General features: G+C 40.8%; 2 protein-coding genes across 2 annotated transcripts in view; both read left to right on the top strand.

The window, feature by feature from the left end:
* Positions 1-111: 111 nt before the first annotated feature.
* On the top strand, positions 112-1699 carry LOC109466649. The gene is made up of 3 exons (XM_019764380.1): positions 112-204; positions 542-641; positions 1177-1699. The coding sequence occupies exons 1-3, from the start codon at positions 115-117 to the stop codon at positions 1341-1343; spliced, it is 357 nt and encodes a 118-aa protein (XP_019619939.1). The 5' UTR covers positions 112-114; the 3' UTR covers positions 1344-1699.
* Positions 1700-4480: 2781 nt separating this feature from the next.
* LOC109466808 overlaps positions 4481-21837 on the top strand; it is a 36628-nt gene continuing 19271 nt past the window's right edge. Inside the window, exons 1-34 of the mRNA XM_019764646.1 lie at positions 4481-4584; positions 6591-6739; positions 7518-7627; positions 8068-8192; positions 8648-8868; positions 9207-9292; positions 9573-9688; positions 9984-10113; positions 10298-10380; positions 10620-10748; positions 10862-10933; positions 11086-11106; positions 11748-11950; positions 12484-12606; positions 13163-13313; positions 13681-13839; positions 14050-14135; positions 14465-14609; positions 15093-15128; positions 15337-15510; positions 15898-16017; positions 16461-16577; positions 16928-16966; positions 17108-17274; positions 17529-17649; positions 18097-18181; positions 18467-18572; positions 18716-18838; positions 19147-19297; positions 19672-19735; positions 20304-20370; positions 20730-20863; positions 20985-21025; positions 21554-21736. Of these exons, the coding sequence (XP_019620205.1) occupies positions 4506-4584; positions 6591-6739; positions 7518-7627; positions 8068-8192; positions 8648-8868; positions 9207-9292; positions 9573-9688; positions 9984-10113; positions 10298-10380; positions 10620-10748; positions 10862-10933; positions 11086-11106; positions 11748-11950; positions 12484-12606; positions 13163-13313; positions 13681-13839; positions 14050-14135; positions 14465-14609; positions 15093-15128; positions 15337-15510; positions 15898-16017; positions 16461-16577; positions 16928-16966; positions 17108-17274; positions 17529-17649; positions 18097-18181; positions 18467-18572; positions 18716-18838; positions 19147-19297; positions 19672-19735; positions 20304-20370; positions 20730-20863; positions 20985-21025; positions 21554-21736 (3916 nt within the window). The 5' untranslated portion in view covers positions 4481-4505. The remainder of the gene's footprint in view (positions 4585-6590; positions 6740-7517; positions 7628-8067; positions 8193-8647; positions 8869-9206; positions 9293-9572; positions 9689-9983; positions 10114-10297; positions 10381-10619; positions 10749-10861; positions 10934-11085; positions 11107-11747; positions 11951-12483; positions 12607-13162; positions 13314-13680; positions 13840-14049; positions 14136-14464; positions 14610-15092; positions 15129-15336; positions 15511-15897; positions 16018-16460; positions 16578-16927; positions 16967-17107; positions 17275-17528; positions 17650-18096; positions 18182-18466; positions 18573-18715; positions 18839-19146; positions 19298-19671; positions 19736-20303; positions 20371-20729; positions 20864-20984; positions 21026-21553; positions 21737-21837) is intronic.

Genomic DNA, 21837 nt, shown 5'->3' with positions numbered 1-21837 from the left:
ATTCAGATGTTAACTCCGTGAAGGTGGTATTGTTACGTCCGTAAAAGTTTTACGGGTGGGTCTGTCTTTTTGGCTTATTTCTGTCTTTGTCCGTCTTTTTATAGGTACGCAATCATGCTCAAGTGCTGGCAAGAGAACTCGGAGGCGAGACCAACATTCAGTGAGCTGTGTGCAGAGCTGGACTGCATGCTCTCCGAGAACAGGGTATGTATAAAACACACGCGACTTCACAAGGACCAGGTCACGTTGGTCATACGATCGCCGTACGATCGCAAACCATTTAGGATATCTAGCTTGGGATAGTCGTGCGTGAGTTGTAGCCAAAAGCTTAAGGCTGCTGACAATCCTGCCACAGAAAAATCGTATGTCGACTTATTAATGGAATCGTACTTTAGTAGTTAGCGTCAGTATACTGTCCCAACTGTAGACAAGATATAGAACTGCTTGGTTTAAAGAAGAAAATAATTGGAACACAGTAATCGGTAAAGGGCCTATGTGATAATCTGGATACTAATTATTATGTTTGTATTTGGTGTATCAGGAATACCTCGCCATAGTTCCTGACACCACGAAGGTCTCAGAAGTCAAGAACGGAACCGTCAACCAGTGGGTAGCGGATTCGCTGGCACACATTCAACGCGGTAATATACAACTTCAAATCTCATATTAGTAGTTATCCAGTACATGGATAAAGCATTATATGCTGTTGTAGTGTATGGTACAGGATTCTGGTAGCATATTAACGTAAGAGTAGATGCTAGCTAGATGTGTAGTACTGAAGAGTTTGCCATGCATTGTACCCGTTACAATTGTTGTGCAATAAAGATTGACTTGACTTGAATTAACTATGCATACATGCATCAAAATTTGATGGTATATTGATCATTTACATGTCCGTCTTTCATACCTGGATAGATTCACAGATTCATTCTTTACTCGACAAAGTACAGGAACTTTTATATGGTCTAGTACGACTAAACTCGACCAAAGGTGAATACAAGTATGTCATCGATATCCTACGAATACATGCATACAGCAAACTACGTATAGAATATATGTCAGCTCAGCGGTAATATTAGAGGTTCAACTATTCTCTAACATACAGTCTCTAACATTTAAACACTCTTTAATGTTTTTCCCTATTTACACACTGTGTGGATTATCTCCCCTTAATAGAAGCTGGTCTGTACCCGCCTGAAACCGAAGGGATGGTGCCTTATGAAGAGCTCGCCCTCACCTCTGAAGGCAACTCTGACTACAGCAGTGATCCGGACGGTCTACTGACGCCCTCTTGCGGCAGTGAAGATAACTACGAGCTGCCGGCTTGCTCGACCACTGTGTGATCTAAGTTTGTCAAAGAGCCATTGATTGATTAATTGCATGATTTACCTACATTGATAGGTATTAGGTTATAAACCTCACTGGTGTGAGACATTTCCTTTGCCATAGGTATGAATTAACTTGATCATGATATTGTTAAAATCGTACGTTAGTTAAACATTTTAGTCATAACCCTCGATATTTCCCCGCCAATTTGGCACGTTTTCAAAACTCGAAACATGACTTCATTTTTTTTTACAAAAATTCTCTGACGATGCCTTAAAACAGCTCTTACTACGGTAGTCAGCGACATAAGGGAGCCGGTGGAAACTACAAAGGATGGCATCCAGGCTACTTTATGGATCCTCTTTTAGCCTCCACCAGGCCTTTCTGTGGGAATACGGATCGTAAAATTCGAAAAAAAAGAGAGTAAAATTGGAGAAGGGAGTCCGGCCGCGGGGAGGTAGTTTCTTTCCCAGCGCGGCCTATCAAACCTACAAGGCGGCCGAACTCCCCTGGCAATTATTCTCCTATGTATAGCCAGCGTAGTTAGTCTGTTAAAGACTACCTCTTTTGTTTCCCCAAGATTAGTTGTGAAAGTATGAGTGAGTGTAACTCAGGATTTTATCTTCAAAAGTGAACATTCCGCACTTACTTAATTCATAAGATTTGATTATTTTAATAGTTTCCTACCTGAAGTACCACCGAAGGGGGTTAGGACTTGCGCTCATAGCTGTTTATGATTTAATCTAAAATTGTTGTTCTGATTACGTATAAATATCTGTTAGTTTATGTATCGTTATATCTTGATGGCAGTGCTGATATATCATTCGATTAACTTGAGTGTGTCGTCATTTCTTTACTTGACTGACTGGCCACGCAAGACACGGAGTTGCCAACGGACCACAAAAGTTGTAGTATAATGGATCATTCTTGTCTTAATGTCTCATACGGCTTAATATATTGTTATTGTAAATTGGTATTTAATCGGACATGGTATATACCGGCTTAAGTTGTTTGCAATGGTGACCCGTGACAATATTACTATTTGATTATGTATCTATACGTGTATCTATATTACTGTGAGCATTTTGAAAATATGGAATTGTGAATAATAACAGCAGATTGTATCGAAAAGCATTCTATGCAGTATATTATATATATACCATTCTGCCGATTTATAAGCAGAAAAAGATCATAGAACGCTTAGAAACTGTTTCCGAACCTCTCATAGAAGTTCGTTGTGATCTGTCTATATATATGTGTATCTATGTATCTATGGTTGAAAGAAAACATCGGTATTTTACAAAAGCCTGACTTAAGAAGGAGATAGACAAATATCAAAGATGTTTGTACAGAGTATTATATAGTAAATATAGTTTTATGTATACTGAATCTGCGAGTATTGTGTTCTTCTTTGCGGGGAGCGGTGTGATTGTCTATCTTCTATTTTAATGTTACATATGTTTGGGAATTTGTTGCTGAAGAAATACATGCCGTTTAACTTCACCTGTACAGGCATGGATAATCCCAGGGAAACAGTGAGTTGCGGTGAACTTCTAATTATTTATCCCGTAGCCCGACTGAAACTGCTGACTTTTCATTGCACCAATATTTACCTTGTGGCATGGGTATTACATATGCCGTATATCATTTCTCAACTAGCTCGCTTCAAAGTAAGAGTGAGTCATTCTGACGTCTTTACCGTTAAGTTACAACAGTTACTCCTATCAGTGGTGTTTTTGGGTTGAGAACACCCACTACAATGTCGAGCCTGCAAACCACTAGTACACGGCACGTCACAATAGACTCCATGTTACCCGGGGTACCGCTCTACCGAGTGCAAAAACAACTTTGTCAGCTCAGGCCTACCCCAGCAAAGAAATTGAACTGGCGGCGTATATTAAATAACAAAACATGACAAAAGTAGAATTTGCTCATGTAACTTTGCTTAAACAATAGGTTACTTACTGACACCAACGTAGGAAAGACTTCATGACATTTTCAACAAAATCATAAAATCTATTCAGTTCATTTCAATTTTTAATACACCTGTCATTTTACACATGAAGTACCCTTTGAGTGTTTATTACTTTAATTAACAATTTCGTTGCGTTGGTCGCAGTAAAGTGCATATTATTTAATAGAAGTTACATAATCAAATCACACGTTTGTCACTTGTTATTACGACATGCCACCAGACCAATTCATTACAAGTAAGAGACAAAACAGTGCATGCACGCCGTTAGTTAATGATTATGTTAAACACTGCCCTATCCTTATGAGTAAATTCAGTGCCAGCCTCTCATAGTTACAGAATAAATTTGCCTCCGCGATAACAGCCGTATTTTTGTCTGCGCACAAACCAAACAAACCAATCCTGTCGAAGGTTACCTAACCTTTGTGCACGATAAAAATGACCTGCCTGACAATCAAACGTACATCCAGAAGTTCACGTGAACACCGCGTGCTATAGAGCAAAGGTATGGCCCGGGACATAGGTGACTTCAAAACATATATAATACTTGGTGTTCGTGTTAAATTTGATTCTGTACCACAAGTGTTTTTGGCTTACGCTACAGGTGTGTCTCGAGCTGAGAGCTAAGAAGTCACATACATGTTTATGACAACTAAAAATACTGATATACTTCAATTAAGAGTAAACATGTACGGAGGTATCCATCATTGAAAAGGCCCTAAAATTAAAGCACGAAGAATGACAATGCATACATCTGGACGAGGGAGTCCAGAGTAATAGTACAATGTTGGAAACACCGCCCCTCCCCCTCTCAACCCTCCCCCTCTCAACCCTCACCCGTCCCCTAATCTGGCATGTCCCTGGCACTGCCTGTATCAACCTCTTTGCCCTTTACAAAATAAACGTGAGAAAAATCAATACCGTTTACGTAAGCAATCAATACTGGGACCAACAAATGTTACTATGTCGTAATTATTTTAAATTACTGTTATTTTGAAGCGTTGTGGCGACTCATACTATGCTTGTGAGCACATTAAAATACCTCTTTGTAACATTTTCAGCTTCAAAACAGCACGTTCTAAACATGCTAGAACACCTGTAAATATTTAATGTTAACACAAACGCAGAATTCTTCGCCCCGCCCACAAGCGAACTTTGGTATGGCAAAGGTTAGCTCCCTGGCCGAATCTTACAAAACAGCAGAAACATGGGAGTCATGGTGGAAAGAAGACGTTCCGATGTGGTCCTGCTCGGATCGTGTCTGCTACTGTGTCTTCTGAACTCAGGTAAGCACAAAACACTGCTTGTTACGATGGTGTTTGTCTATAGATACATTGTGTGCTAGCTGACCTTAGATACAATGTGTTTTCGCAATAATAGGCCAGATTGAATGCGGGTATCAATGCAATAGTCAAAACAAATACAGACATGTACAGTTGATATTATATGATTGTGTGGTGGGGATGATGTAAGAAAGAAGAAACATTATGTAAATCTTCAGTTGAGCCATCCATACAAAACAAGACTGATAAATACTTTAACAACTTTCATAATATTCGGATGAAAGCTCATCTGTAATGGTGAAATCCATGATGGAAAATTTTAATTTTGTTCAACACAACTTAAGAGTTCGACCGAAAACTCGTGGTGTGTTCCCTTTTGTCTTAGAACAAAGTTTAAACTTTATCGCAACGTTTATTATAATATGATGTTGGTACACAGAAAATTCACGACAGGTATTTGCAAACTGCACGTAGCAAGGACAAAAATATTAATTATTAATGAAACCTTCTAAGTTTTGTTCAAGGCCACATTCTTAAAGTTCACGATTTTTTAATTAGAACTAGTTACTTAATAGGTCAACGAAAGGTAAGAATTTTGGACACTTAATTGTAACATTGTTCCTTGCTATTAAAGCTCAATGTTCCAGAGTCCTCTCTAAAGATTACGGTTTTAGAAATATTACAAATATTATAGTGACAAAGACATGATTGACAATCGCGTACGTTCTAGCGCCTGTAATGGCCAACTAGGTGCCACAACTGATATACTATACCGACCGCTAGAGTGAACGTTTGCTAATTGACCAATAGACCAGCTTTGTCACCCTAGCCTATCCCACTGCCCCGCCCACCTTCTTGAAAGGTATATAAGTGGCAAATAGTTCTACGGACATGCAGGCAGTATCGAGGGGTTGAACTGTGATAATATGGCCTTCCCAAGTTTATAATGAATGCTTTCCAGTCAAATCAAGTTAACCAATGTTGAAAAACATGACTAAAACATATACCTTCATCGAGCTCGAGAAGGTGTGTTACGTACATATATATATAGGGATGGTGATTTTTTAAAGAACTATAACTTGGTGTGTGCGTGTATCTTTATGATATTTGGTATAGGTAGGGGTTGGGACATAAAAAAAGGCACAAAGGCAAGGTCAATTATTGGTAATCTAGCAACTTGTACCTTGGTATGATATTTTGTGTTCTGGACAAGCTAGGGGTTTTGATTTTTGAGTGGGGTATAGGTGTTTGTGGAATGTTTAGTACTACCTTTCGTAGTGTGCTGCTGCTCCAAAAGCATCATACACATGCACCATAAAACATGCAATGTCATCGTCCTACAAATCGATGTACTACGTTATACAAGTGCGCTACAGTGTGTATTGCATATCCAATTGTGTAAATAAAATGGCATTTGGTGCCCCCTCGTCCCTTGCAAATATCTGATCTGTTAACATTGTCAACAAGACAAAGTTCATATTAGTGACATACAGGTCCCTTTCTTGAGCTATAGGTCATAAACCTCAGCCCCTTTAATTTGGAAAGTAGGACTAAAGTTCATTAAAAAACGTTTGATGGTACCGAAACGTTTACCAACTCACTACATCAATATTGCCCGATCTGTATCTTATTGACATTTTCATCATTCTTAGAAAAATGTAGATAGATACTGAATTTCTATTAGAATAAAGATAAAATCAATCAATGTTACTCAAGTGTTACAATTTCCTTTGTGGTTCTTGATCCCAGAAAATGCCGTTTAACTAATGTATAATTTGACCATTTTAACAACATGGTAAAATACTTAAATTGGTACAAAACAAGTAAACTGCTTCGAGAACAAGGTTCTGAAATGACCATAAGTTATAACAAAACACTTTTTTCACCACCTTTTAAGTTTTTGAAGAATGTTTCACGCCATGTATTTTTTACTTATATGATTTGGCTCATTGCAATCCTCAATCACTTGTTAAGTCTATCTATTACATTTAACCTTTTTTTTATTTTAGTGTCGTCGCAACAATGTCCAGACGGGTGGCTGAGAAACCAGCGGTCCTGTTACCTGCTAGTGGACACGCCAAAAACATGGCGAGACGCCAGGGACGCATGTCATCAGCTCCAGGCAGATCTGGCTAGTCTTACTACTGCAGATGAACAGGTGAGGTCACATAATTACGAGTGTGAATTCAAGCACAATCAATTTTTTTTAAAAGAAAATAACATGTTTTAATATTTGTATCACCCCTACATTCACCATGGAACATATACCGGTATCAGAAGTCAATAACAGTATCATCATGAGATATGTTGACGATGCCATTGTAGAGAGGGGTGATCTAGAATACACAAATTAGACAGATGTGTCGATGTTTCTGTTGCGGTATCCTAAGATCTCATTAAATGATGATTACTGTGTTTGGTGACTATTTGCTGTCTACTTTAGCACCTGGATGGGTTGGATGCACGGTTCTTGGTCATTTCTGGGTACGGGTATCAAAGACCGTATATGTAGCAGGCATGGTTCTGGATACGCGCGGACTATCCAGAACTGTGCCTGATCAAAGTTACGGGCAAAGCAGGGTTCTCAATACGCGCGAACTATCCAGAACTGTTCCTGATCATGGTTCTGGATAATGGCGTTTCAGAAGGTTAAGATTTCTACTTTTACCGGGGAGAATGCCCCCAGAACCCCCTTTGGCGCTCGATAGGGGGGCGGGTGGTTGTTCATTCAAAATCTCCCCCCACCCATCCGAAATTTCCTGCCGTCGCCCCTGATACGGTAGCCTGGGTTCCATCCTGGTTAGTTTACGTCCGGTCCCACAGTCGCTACCACCAACCACTGTGGGAGCGGACGTAAACTAACCAGGATGGAACCCAGGCTACTGATACGGTTGTGGATACAACATTGACCTTGGCCCATTACTGTTCCGTTGCAGACTTATATGGGGACGCAGGTCGGCGCCACCTACTGGTTCGGTCTGTCCGACATCGTGGCAGAGGACGGCTGGCAGTGGGCGGACGGCACGGACTACGACCCTGCAGTCACGTGAGTCCGTGTCAACATAAGTTAGGGTCGTGGACTGAGCTCATGAGGTCAGTGGGTAGTGACCGTAAGGACACGTTTGACTGTGCCCCCAAGAACAGGCCTAGGGGGCAATCACGTCTCAGGTTTTCAGGCCACTTAAAAATCGATCTCTAGCGTACTTTGAGGCGGACTTGGTACTAGGCTAGAACGAGGAGCACCACTTTTAAGAAGGAATTCCAGATTGCTTAATGATACACTTCCAAAGAGCCTATAAGTGCAATACAAATAAATGTACTTGTTTCACTCAGTGAGGATGTCACATGTTAAGCAACCTCCCTGTGATATATCCGATCATGTTAAAAATAAACTTATCGGGGCCTCTTCTAAGCATACAAACACGCATACACACTACTAAACGAGGGAATTAAATACTCGAAATTGTGCTTTATCTTGTGTTGCAGCAACTGGGGCCCAAACGAGCCAAACAACCAGAACGGCGAGGACTGTGCCGAGATCCTGTCTAACGGACGGTGGAATGACCAGGCGTGCACAGATATGCATGGATACATCTGTGAGAGACGTACTGGTGAGCAAATTTAATAAACAAACAAAAAACAGCCTCCTCCTATCTGCGCTTTTAGTTTCTCAATTCCGCCTTTTTATTAGCATAACACAAGGGACAACTGCAATGTAACGTACACTCAGGATATAACTTATTTTGTTACCTTCCGTGCACACGAAGCAACGATATTCAAGTGATTTGTACAGTGCGCCCCTTCCCTTTATCCAATGTTGTAAGTGGCAAATTACTATATAATCATTATATACATACATACATATATACATATATATGTATATAATGAGAAAAAATTAGTTTGACTTCTATATCTATTTGATTGCCATGCACATCAGTCAAATAGAAATAGAAGTGCTTGGTGCCTTCAATACTATATATTTGTGTTTATAGTGGGTTTTTAACATTTCCTTGTTTTGTTCGATCCCCATTCATTTATTCATTCATCAATTCATTCATCATAACAGGACTTGCAACAACGTGTAGAGGAGGGTGGAACCTTCTGAACGGACGATGCTACTTTTTCAGTAACAACCAGCCGAAGCTAAGCTGGTTGGACGCACAGAAAGAGTGCGAAAGGAGGAACGCCAACCTCGTCTCCATCACAGATCTGGACGAACAGGCTTACGTCGCCGAGAAGTCCCTGTCCGTTAGGCCAGACGGAGTCTGGATTGGTCTGTCTAATGTCGTAAGTTGATCTTATCACATCCTCTTATTAGCTAATCCCCAAGCAGATGTCTTGGTGGCTGCAAAGACAGTAACAAATTGACCAAGCTGTATCCATTGCACATTTTGACATTGCATATCTCAAGACTATGTTGGGAAAGTAAGCAACTAGTAATAATAAGCAGCTTGACTTACTTGGTCTAACTCTTGTCCCAGTCCACTAGAACTAGAAGAACGCTAATTGTTTTTGACTATAAGAGACAGACCGGTACCCGACGACTCAAATTATAATACATTTTGCGTATTATTGCTAATCTTGTGTGTCGATATCGTACAAAGAATATGCCATTTTGACTGCAGAATTCACCCGCGCCAAACCAGCCCCAGTGGAGTAATGGAATGGACAACTTCACCTACGATCGCTTCACAACAGGCGGGCAGCCTAAGTATGTTAACTTACCAAATACCAAACCAGTTAACTAGTCTAGTAAGAACACAGATAGAATAAATCTGTGCTACCATGCCATGTGTATGGTGATAGATGGCCTACCAAAACGTCGACAGGTAAAAAATATTGCTTGACACTGACACACTATGAACACCTGTGTGACAAAATGGGCCTGGGCGAGCAAGCAACACTCCTAGACCCAGCACTCTAGATATACTTGGGAGACGATGGTCTGGCTAGCAGGATATCATGAAAACTAACTCTGTTGGGTGTTACAGTTGGCAGTGGCCGGGAGCAACCTGTGTGTTGTCCCTGAACGACGGAGGCGGGGGAAGATGGGAGACCAGACGGTGTGGACTAGAGAACAGATACATCTGTGAGACTGGAACTGCAGGTAAGGAAGAGCCAACCAACGAACTAAGTTGGGGATAGTCATGCATTGGTCCTGCCAAATTCTGCTGCCTTGCTGCAGAAAGGCTGTCTCCGATATTGTGTAGAGAGGATAATTAACATATGTAATTTATGAAAACGATGTCCTCATTTGCATAATCGATGAGAAACATTAATAACACGTCCGTGGCAAATGCTAGGGATTTGGAGGTCATGTAAATTTGGTTCCTTTAACAGAAAAAGCTTCTTGACTTAACGTTGATAAATAAGACATTTTAAAACGGTTTTTACTCCCACAGGGTCTTGCCCGGCTGGTTGGCGTAATTTCCAAAACAAGTGCTACCAGTTCAGCGTCCAAAACCGTGGACCCTGGATTGAAGCCAGACACGACTGCGAGTCACACGGAGCCAGGCTGGCCACAATACATAAGTACATGAAACTTCACTATCCTTTATAAAACGGTAATGAAACTTTGGTGGTGGTGTTTTACCTTACATGTATGCTGTATTATAATGTGGCATTGTTAAAAAGAACACTGGTGCCATTTGGTATATCAATAAAATCTCTTTTGTTATCACAGTCTAATAATAATAAATATAATTTTTTCTTAAAGCCAAAATCAACAAAATTTCATCAACTCCATGTTCCCGTCGTTGCAAGCTGCAGGAGTTACAGACCTCTGGATAGGATTGTCAGGTATGTGTGTTAGGCATCCGTTCAATATTTTTAATAGTCTGAGTGAGAAGGGTAAAGAAATCGTAACGCTTGATTTTTTTTAATCATGCAAGCCCGACCGGCTTATAAACATCCTCGACCAGCACGTCCACCGAACGTACTGTGCCCGCGCGAAACCCGGATTTCGTTAAATGTTGCTGACTCTGCAGTTGTGAGTTCTAGTTTAAGTTTTTTTTTTCAATAAATGTAATGTTTTACAGACTTTGGCGATGACGGAAGATGGCATTGGGAAGATGGGGTCGGGTATGGTAACACCTTTCAAAACTGGTTCCCCAACAATCCTGGAGAAAACACCGTCAACAGAGAGGACTGTGCACGGGTGTATACAGGTAAAGTCCATCAATATTACATTAGCATTTTCTCACACCCTGATGGATTTTACATAACATTTTTGTTTGCGAAAGATTGTATGGACAGATTGGAATATATTTCTGCTTCACAGGGTCAACCGCCGGGCAGTGGGAAGCAGTGGACTGTTGGAACGTACACGGATATGTTTGTCAAATTCCCGAAGGTTAGTGTAGTCCATATTCTTTTATACTTGTCTTTATTTGAATGGGCATCCGCTTGATAGTAACTTTGCCTCTTTTTTCAATAAAATTAATTAACATGGTTTTATAAGGTAATCTATACTGACTTAATTGTGTTTTTTTTTTCTTTTTATAGGAACATCTTTATTGTCAGGAGGTAAGTCCATCATACTAACAATGTGCACTTGAAATTAACAAATGGCACTGTGGACCCATGCATGACCCGAATAGGGGCTAAAGAAAGGAAACAAATTTAAAGTAGATTTATGGTTTCAATCTGTACATTTTTGCCAATGTAGAGAGGAAATTTATCACGTATATAAACAAATGCTCATGTAGCCATCAAAGTTTATTCATATCTTACAACAACTGTAAGTTTATCTATCATGTGATTTCGCCGTGACATAAATTAGCTCCTCCATAATCATTCCGTGTCCATGCATACCGTTATGTTAGAATATTATCATGAAAGTTCATCTGTGTTGGTAGTTACATGATTGTTTAAAGTTAAAACTTTTGGTCCAACACAAAAAATTCTCTCACGTAGAGCTTTCGACCAGTCACTCTGGTCTTCCTCAGTAGACTGACCCAGTGAAGCTTGTCACGTGGCTTCTTTGAAGTGTGACGTCAACACTGGGTCAAAGGTATATGGTATACGATGTCGGCCCCCGTCGCGGTTCAATGTAGGGTGTAGGGTGACGGGCCCTGATGTATATGGCTTCCTTCACCCCTCTCAAGAAATAGTCTAGTTCAGTGTCTAAAATCCTTACAGTTATGTTAGAATATGTTTGTTTACAGACTGTTACGCAGCGCTCGGTATGGAAGACAGGTCCATACCGGACGGACAGCTATCGGCGTCGACGGAACTCGATCCACAGCATGCCGCCAAGTACGGCCGACTGGGCATGTCCGACGCTAGTATCACAGGTGCCGCCTGGTGTCCAACGTCCACAGACTCCAGTCCGTGGATAGAAGTGGACATGGGTCTGCCGGGCTTTCGGGTGAGTAGCTTTTTTTTTGTGTGTGTGTTTTAAAGAAAGATAAAGCGGCTGACCTTATACTTGGGTAAAGTATGAAAGCTAGAAGTGGTGCCTCACAGCAACACGCGTTCCCGTCAAGGATACTGAGTCAAATCTACTCTTCTCGATAAGTGCCCACTGTATTCCATTACTTGTGTCCCAGTCTTACATTTGAAGCTCCCCATAACGAGACCGTCGGCCCTATATACCTCACCTGCTTCTTAGGAAGCTCTGGGGAAGTTGTCTGACAGGCATCTAAACGTGAACTTCTGCTGCCTTTTGTGGCTAATAGATACGAGATGGGGTTCACCAGGCCTCCATCCAGGAAAGTCGTTTCCCGAGAACACAAGATCGGTGACATGGCAGGGTTCGAACCCGGACTTTTTGGTTCCGAGCTGAACGCTCTGCCGTTACGCCACACGACCCCACATTACAGAGGAGAAACCCAATATCCACAGAAACCAAGGATGCAGCTCTGTGAATGTTTCTTAATGCTGTTACTTGATGTTTTACAGGTATCAGGCGTTGTAACACAGGGTGCCAGAACAAACAAGTGGGTAGCGAGCTACAAGTTAGCCTTCAGGGACACCGCGTCCGATGACTGGGTCGACTACACTGACATCGACCACAGGAATGGGGTAAGACTTCATGTCTCTTTCCCTAAACAGGGAAGAGAAACTTGTCATCTAACTCCAATATCATGGAATATCAACAGAATAGTGCAAAATATATGTCCAAGCTTACTGGTACTTGTCTTATAAACCTCTACAAAACGCCATGCACGTTTGAGCTATAGTCAATTAAAATGCATACCAAAGGCACCAACATGGTGGCCAGTATCTGCCCGCTTCATTGAAACGTTTAGCGTAAAGACGCACGATACTAGTCTCCAAGTAGATCATACGGTGGCAAGGCCGACATTAATTTGCTCGGGAGCAAATGCAGCAGATGGCTTCAACACATCCCCCGTACCAAAAATGGACTTACCCCCGACCCGCACAAATTGGCTGTTACGTTCCTAAATTACCCCATAAGCCACCGATAAGATTTGCCAGCACTCAAACAGGGAGGATCACTTCTTCGGTGGCTAATGGACACTCCTCTGGCCAATGGATACTGCCTTGCCACCGCATGATCTGCTTGGAGATTAGCCAGATTCGCAGTTTTGTGACTTGAACACGTTGTTTGTGGCAGGTCTTCATAGGCAACAACGACGAGGACACGCGTGTGAGGAACGTCCTACAGGAACCCCACGTGACCCGCTTTACCAGGGTTTACCCCATAATCTGGGCCCCGGCCGGCGCGGCCATTCGAATGGAGCTACTCGGATGTGATACAAAACCAGGTGAAAATAGTTGTTTTTTAGTCTATAATCCGTGGACTTCTAACGCTATTACTTTGAGAATACCTTGAGAATCCCTCTGCGTTGGAAGGCTATCTGCCCTCTTCTCTTTCTTGGTATTTCCTCAAGTCCCAATGATTTTCTAGGGTTGTTTTAAAACTGTTCTCACTTTTAGCACTCACTACACTTCTGGGTAAGGACCTCCACAGCTGCACAGTTCTTACTAAGAACGACTGACGTCTCACTGTTGCGACTTGTTTTAGCTAGCCGAACCGTCAGTTTAAAGCAATATGCAAGGACCATACGGTCGTGAGACACATGTTATTATAACTGGTTCAAAGATAAAAGAAATTTAAATTGTTGTTTTTAGCTCAAACTTATTGTGACGACGGCTGGATCCTGTGGGAGAACTACTGCTACTTGTTCCAAACACAAGAGCAGAAATGGACACAGGCGGAAAGCCGCTGCACCCAAGTCGGCGCACATCTAGCGTCAATCAGGACTGCCCAAGAGAATGAGTTCATTCGCTGTAAGTTCGTTCGTTCATTGATTTGATTTGATTTATTAAAATTGCAACAGTGCAATGAATACACGTGGGACATAGGCAGCTATTGCTGGCGTTGTGTCCCACACATGGAAACAAATACAGGACAGACAATACTAGTACTCATTTTTCACTGATGTGAGGAAAGTTGTGTAAAGTGCCTTTGGACATATCTGCCACTGTTCTTTCTTTTAGCTCACAGTGCGGCCCGAACAATTTGGATCGGTTTAAACGACAGGGGAACAGAAGGCACATTCAAATGGACGGATAACACTGGGGTGGTAAGAAACGTTATAATATTATTACTTAATATACGATGCTGTCACAGTAACATGGTATTCATATCGTAAGAAAGACAAGTGATGAAGATAGAGATGTGGTAATAAAACAATGAACAAAACATGTGTGAATAGAGAAAGGCTCTGGTCTCGCAGGGGCTGCTCTTACTAGTGTAATAGGGGACAGGGCGTATTGTCATGAGGGACAGGGCGTATTGGAGTAACTTTATAAAGCGTGCCACACCAATCCGAAGGCATGATTACGATGATGATGAACAAAACATTACATGCATAGATGGGACAATAAAGAAAAACATTTCAATTTTTTTCAGGGCTATCTAAACTGGCTGCCTAACCAACCAGACAATGCGGGAAACAATGAGGACTGTGTTGAACTGCGCACCAACGGGCGGTGGAACGACCACCAATGCAACAACAACAATGTCAAATTTGACTATGTCTGCAAGAAAGCACCAAGTAAGTCTTGTTTGAAAAAAAAAGCGCGAGTAAACCTTTAACACGTTTATAGTCCGTTGTATAAACATATCTGTTGCCTCTTGTCCATTAATCGTACTTACAAGCCTAAAAGTTGACTAGTAAGTAAATCTTGGTCTCAATGGGTTCACATTAGTTATGCCAGTGATATTGAACTCCCTTTGTAACTGACTACAGTCCTATATATACTGCACATGGCGCACTGACATTCTAACTATCGTCATGATGTGAATCATATAAAACTGAATATACATGGCGTAGTATCTGGTATCCAGTATATGTTGAATTAGTCGGGCATTTTTTGGGGCTATAGAAGGTCTGCGCCCCCTGGACTTGAAAATAGCATTGTCATTTTCGGTAGGAGTTTTACGCAGTTGTAGTTAGGATTACTTTTTATAATCATAATCATCTCCAACTTTGTAAAATTGGACTGTTCTAATGATGATCTAATGACCCCCTTTTCAGACAATGGCGACCCACCACCTCCGCGGACAACTGTAGGTAAGGGCATATTGGTAGACTCAAATCACCAGCAGGGCTTAATAGCCCTTTTTAAAAGACTTCGACTTGTTATCTTATGTATCCCTGGATGTATTTCTTAATGATGCACACACAAAAACATTTGTATCAAATTAAGTTGGTATGCTGAACAAGTAACTAGCACGTACCTGAATGTTGTTGTGACTGTATACATACCTGTGATTTTCAGGCTGGACCAGTAACGTCTGTCCTCCGGACTGGGAAGACAACCCTCTGAACGACTACTGCTACCAGTTCCACACAGGGTCCTTCCGCACATGGCACGACGCCAGGGCAGTGTGTCAGGCCAACGGGGGCGATCTTCTCAGTATTAACACACCTTCGGAAAGTGCATACATCACAGGTGAGTTCAATTGCGATTATAAGGTTCAGAGCTTTACTGTTACCTCTATATCTTAGCCTCCTTTGCAGACGTTCTAGTATATACTAGGGAAGGCGGTCAAATTTATAAGCGTGACTGTGCAATTTACGTAAAATCAGAAAACTTGCCCCATCCCCCCAAAAAAACCAACCGCTCCTGGAACACATGCAAAGGAAGCTATCTATGCCTACTGTTACAGTATGGGCATGTAGCTGTCTAGTAGAGCTAGAAACCTAGGACTTGGACTAGAACGAGCACTACAATTTCTTAATCGCTGACAAACAAGCACATTGCTCAAGATCCAATGTCAGTATTCGACTACAGTCACAGCGAGCAGCGTAATAGAATTCCTTTTTTCGTTCCCAACAGGAAGGCTTGTTTCGGTCACCAACATGGCCACCATGTGGATAGGAGCTCACGACCAGACCACAGAGGGCGGGTGGAGTTGGGTCGACGGGTCCCCTTTTAGGTTTCTCAAGTGGGGAGGTGGTAAGTGCGGCAGTTTTTTTCTAATATTTGTACCACGTACGTACCACTTCGTCCTGTGCTAACAATACGCAGATAGATACGAGAAAACATCTGGAACAGAGCAACAAGTACAGCATGTCTGAGCTTTACTTTAGAAAGTAAGCATCATGCTTGTCATACCAGGATCTACATTTTGCAATTGCAATGTCAATGTTCTTCTAGCATCTACCCAGAATGTGATTCGAAACTCCAGGTTGGTTTTGATCAATGAATAATTGGTAACTTAAGTCAACTGTTAACATTAACAACAGCTTTCCGCTGAACAATAACTGACATGGTACCAAAACTGTCTATATTGTACGGCATACAAGGACTGTGGCAACGTGGTAAAGTAAAGCATCTTCTGTGTTATTTCAAACTTGTCGAGAGTTTAATGGATCACACATTAACCGTTTGTCATCAAGGGGAGCCTAACAACGCTGGAAACGGTGGCGAAGACTGTGTTGAGATTGCCGTTACCAATGGCAACTGGAATGATCTCAACTGTGACAATCTCAGAGGGTACATCTGTAAAATGAGAGGTATTTTTCCTGATAAATATTGCATCCATGCTTTGATATTTCTTCAGGCAGGTCTTACACAACTGCTGACTAAATCACAGTAAACTATAATCACATTCGAATTTTTTTCTTGTAAGTTACTTCCCATTTTTAAAGTAAATAGACCAATTTTCAATGGGTGACGTATTCTGCTGTTTCCGCTACATGCTTGAATTGGAAGACTTCAAGTGCAAGACAAGTAAACGCATTAAGTAACAGTAACAAAGTAAAAAATATTTTCAATTGTTGGAAAAATGGCACCCTATATTATTTGGAAAATCATAAATCCTCGTTAAATGCATGACTTCTGACTGCATTTTATTACTCTACAGGAAATGTACCGACACCAACTCCCATCCCGGATCAACCAGGTAATAAAAACTATGGAATTGTCATTATTAAGTGGAAATCATACATTCTAGAAATACAGTACATTGAAACTGTAAAACATTTGGATAAGAAATGTACTTATTAATTATTATAAATTTTTATTTATTTATGTATTTTTTTAGACGAGCATCTTATCCACATATGCGAACGCAACAGTGACACCATCAGTTGTCTTGGAGACGAAGTTATTCAAGTCGTGTCAGCCAACTATGGCAGGACCGACGCTAACGTCTGCTCTAACAACCCCGTATCTGTTGTAGACTGTGTCAGCTCATTGTCACTCCAGACTGTAAGTCTGCCCTATAGTTGTCTTATAAATGAGTTAATTTGGTCTTGTTTTTATTGTTTATGAATGTATGTTCCAAGTGATATTAAAGGTAAAAACAATGTGCAGTCACTATTGTCACATGTAATTATCGTTAACATCGTAATGCAAAAGTATTGTATTTACGCAAAAACGTAAGGGTCTGTCGTAAGGTCCTCTACAACTATAATATATACACATAAAAAAGTAAACCCAATTTTACCGAAATTACACTGCAGATTCAGAGCATATGTGACAACCAGCAGTCTTGCACACTAGAGGCCAACAACGCTGTGTTTGGAGACCCGTGCCAAGGAACCTACAAATACATAGAGGTCCTCTATAGGTGTACTCAAAGCGGTAAATAGCAATGTTTGTCCTACGCGTACTGACAATATACTACAGCATTTTTTTCATTTGCAAATAAACTAACCATATAAATGGAAATAAAGAAATTAGAGATTTCAGACTTTGAAGCATGTAATTCTTAGTTTCCTGAATTTCCTCAGGTCCACCACTAGTTCCTGTTGGTTCCCGGCCGGATTCAGATACCTTTACGTTCACCCCATTCTGTCTTCGATCTTTTGACCCTCTACCATTCTGCCTGTCAATCTTCTCATCTACCCATATGCTGTCAACCTACTGTGTCCGGACAAAAATCACACGAACCCACAATGTAGTCACTCAAAACAATACGCACATATCTACCCGGAAGTTATAAAGAAATGATATTCCCGAAATTGTTTGCAAGGACATGCCATAGATACTAACAAATTGTGAAGAGTCTTTTTCTATATTCCTCTACAGTGTGCCTTGTCCCCGTGGGTATGGAATCCGGTGCCATTGCTGATTACCAACTGTCAGCCTCAACTAACAACCAGTATGCTGGAAGGTATGAACTCTACAGAAAACTACTTTCTGCCCTCTTTTGTCTAATGCGATGGATACATTGTTTCCCAAAGGCCGGCAATATGTAATCACTAGATTTACTATCAAGCCATGCTCAGTTATGCTTATTGTCCGACTTAAGAATTCATCTTTATTGTCGATTGATGGGAGGGTAATGGTTTTATTTTGCCTGCAGTATTGTAGTATTTTGCATAGCTATGAAACTATCTGAAAAGATAGATGGCATCCTGTTTTTTTTTTCTGATCCATGCCCTGTTTTTATTCGCAGAGCCCGCCTGAATTACGTGTCCAGTGACAACAACCCGGGCGCCTGGGTCCCTCTGTCGGGAGACCAACAACCTTGGGTACAGGTCGACTTCCGGGCAACCAAGAAGGTATCAAGAAACAAACCAAGATGTTTCAGAAACGAATCTGCCTCATGTAACGTAAATAAGGGAGCTATAAGATACTTTGAAGACACTAGGCCTCTCAGGTGTTGCAAGACGCTAAATTGTAATATCTGTCCCGTTCACGTCAGGTGACTGGTGTGATCACACAAGGAAGACAAGACGCAGACCAGTGGGTAAAGACATACATGGTGCAGTTCAGTGACGACGGCATTTCCTACAGGACCTACAAGAGCATAGATGGCAACGATATGGTACAGCACCTTCTCCTTACCACATACATCTTTTTATTAAGCAATTATCTGGTTTACGTTCGTACAAATGTCCAATACGTACAGTATGTCTACTTAGGTTTAGTGCTTTTTATAAAGATATGATTGTTCACAGATTTTCCCTTCAACTTTTATATCACTAGACTAACAATGAAAAATACATATTGCTTGGTCAAGATCATCTAACTCTGGGTTGATGTTTTCTGGTAATAAAATTATATGCGTTCACTCTGTTCGACCCTTTGCATGCTATCAACCTTTGAGAAATTTATCAACCGTTTCATTTTTAGATTTTCACCGGTAACACGGACAGATCCACCAGTGTCTCAAACAACCTGGCCAACTCCAACTCTATCCTGACCCGGTTCATCAGGATAGCTCCTGTGGACTACCAGGGTGCCGCAGGCTTACGATTCGAAGTTCTGGGTTGCGACCCGGCAAGTAAGTTTGTTTCAATACATTTTACTGTAGAGAGATATTACACACATCGCATATTTTATGGCAATGTATTGTATTGTATTTTTATGATTGATGTATGTTATTGTAGGAATTTGTATTTCACGTCAAGTATTGTCCGACATTGCAATTTGTATTGTACTGTATTTATATTGTTGTGTTTGGGAGGACAACTTGCAAAGGTGTTAATACACCTGTTTTGTCCTCCCTTCCACTTGTATATTTGTTTTTGTGGTGAGTTCTAATAAATAGATAGATATTAGTAATTAGTAATATACATTGGGAACACCGTCATCTTTTACAGACATATCCAATAACATTGAATTTAAGATATAATACATGGGCGTTTTATTTTGCAGACATTGCAACGTGTTTATCGACAGGAAAAGACCTTGCAGAGTCCATTGGAGAGCAGTACTACACGTAGGTACACGTAACATTTATTGAAACAAAGACAGTTGTGTTTAGTACTTCAAGTGAACAATCCATGAGTTAAGGATTATTTCAGTAACATAGTGTTTTTGCAGGAGCAGCATAAAATCCTCGGACATCTATTCGATTTGATTTGCTTACATGTCCTGACCTCTGACCCCTCCATGCCAACATATAGGACTGGACAATGACAATGACTGGACTGGACAATGATGTATTTTTTGTTATTATTACTATTTATTACTGTTATTGGTTAATTACTGTGTTTTCGTTATTATCATTGCCATTATAATTTATTTATTGTTTTCGTTATTATCATTGCCATTATAATTATTTATTGTATAATTTTTGTATGCTAATGTTATTATTTGTATGTGATTGTTGTATTGTGCTGTGTAATACAGGGCCCCGTTGAAAAGCAGTGCCATCACTGAATTGGGTTACCCTGTATAAAAATGACGGAAAAAAAAAAAACATGTCTGCAGTAAATGGACACCCATATCGCCTACACAAAACAAATATTTTGAAGTGACTTAGTCATGTTGTTTCCTAATTCCAGAGTACATTGCCCGCCTGGCTGTGCATCGCAAACTTCCCTCGTCTGGGGAACAGGAACATATGCCGATGTAAGGTTTATAATGCATTTAGCGATGTAAGGGGCAGGTACTGATGCAATGCTAACAACACTGACAGTAACATGCTTTCCCTTCGCTACATTTTATATGCCTACTCACTTGAGAAACTTTATATCATTTGATTATGTATTGGTAAAGGACTAAATCACAGTGGCTTAATGGTTTTATCGCTTCTTTCCGTAAAAGACGTGAATTCACTTAGTTGTAGTTACTTGACAATGAATATATGTAACGTTATTCTCATACTATTCTTCTGTTGTTACGTGTGCTTAACCCTGTGAGCATACAACCCTATGTGTACAATAAAGGTCTTCATTTATTTAGTTCTTATACATCTTGCTGTTTTGAAGGATTCTTTTGTCTGTGCCTCGGCCATTCACGACGGGAAGATCACTGATCACAACGGAGGCGAAGTGACGGTCCTCATGCAAGCTGGGTTAAGCGCCTATATTGGCAGTACGATGAACGGCGTCACTTCGCAAAGGTAAGTCATAAACGAAAAAAAAATGATATTCCACCCAAAAATTCAATTTCATTCACTATTAGCATATGTCCATAAGCAAAAAAAAACTACTGTACATAACATGGAATCTTTTTTTTTTCAGCTTTGGAGCAGACGACGCATCGTTTACTTTCAACCAGAACGGTGCGTTACAAAACTGCTTTGATAATCTTTGCGAAAATTTAAAACACGAAACAATAGGGGAAGCAAGCAACAAAAATATGTATTTGATATTCTCCTCAAAAGATTGGTAGTGTGACATTAGGATGATAATGAAATAAAAGATTAGTGTGCCTGATAGCTTTTAGAAAGCTTTGATCACAGATAATGCACTATTACATTAGACAACCAGGCCGTTTCTTGGATGCAGCCGTCTCTTTTATACAACAGAACAACTTAATCAGATCAAGTAATAGTCAGACTTGTGTGTGCTATCTAATCTTCATTGTCGAGCAAAGCATTTAAATCAATTGTTTAAAGTTAAAAACTTTGGTCCAACACAAAAAGTTCTCTCACCTAGAGCTTTCGACCAGTCACTCTGGTCTTCCTCAGTAGACTGACCCAGTGAAGCTTGTCGATGTCACGTGGCCTCTTTGAAGTGTGGCGTCAACACTTGGTCAAAGCTTACGGTATCTGGTGGACGTTTAAATCAAACTATACTGTCGTCAACAGGTTTGAGATGTCCTACCGGCTGGACCTCCTTCGGTGACAACTGTTACAGACTGTACGACGGTACTGGGGACGACCTGAAAAGCTGGAGACGAGCCAGTCAGAGCTGTGGACAGCAGGGTGCAGAGTTGGCATCCATCTCTAACCAGGCAGAACAAAACTTTGTCTACAGTCTTATTCAGCCAGGTAGGACAACAGTCTACAAAAGCAGATGAACAAGAACTAGACTAAAGCATGCCATTTCGTTATGGACAACGCTCATTAAAAAAATCCGATTGACAACGTTA

The sequence above is a fragment of the Branchiostoma belcheri genome, unplaced genomic scaffold (genome assembly GCF_001625305.1).
Source record: "Branchiostoma belcheri isolate BF01 breed outbred unplaced genomic scaffold, Haploidv18h27 scaffold17, whole genome shotgun sequence".
Classification (NCBI taxonomy): Eukaryota; Metazoa; Chordata; class Leptocardii; order Amphioxiformes; family Branchiostomatidae; genus Branchiostoma; species Branchiostoma belcheri.
Note: the sequence above shows the minus strand (reverse complement) of the source record. Positions and strands in the feature narration are given on the sequence as shown.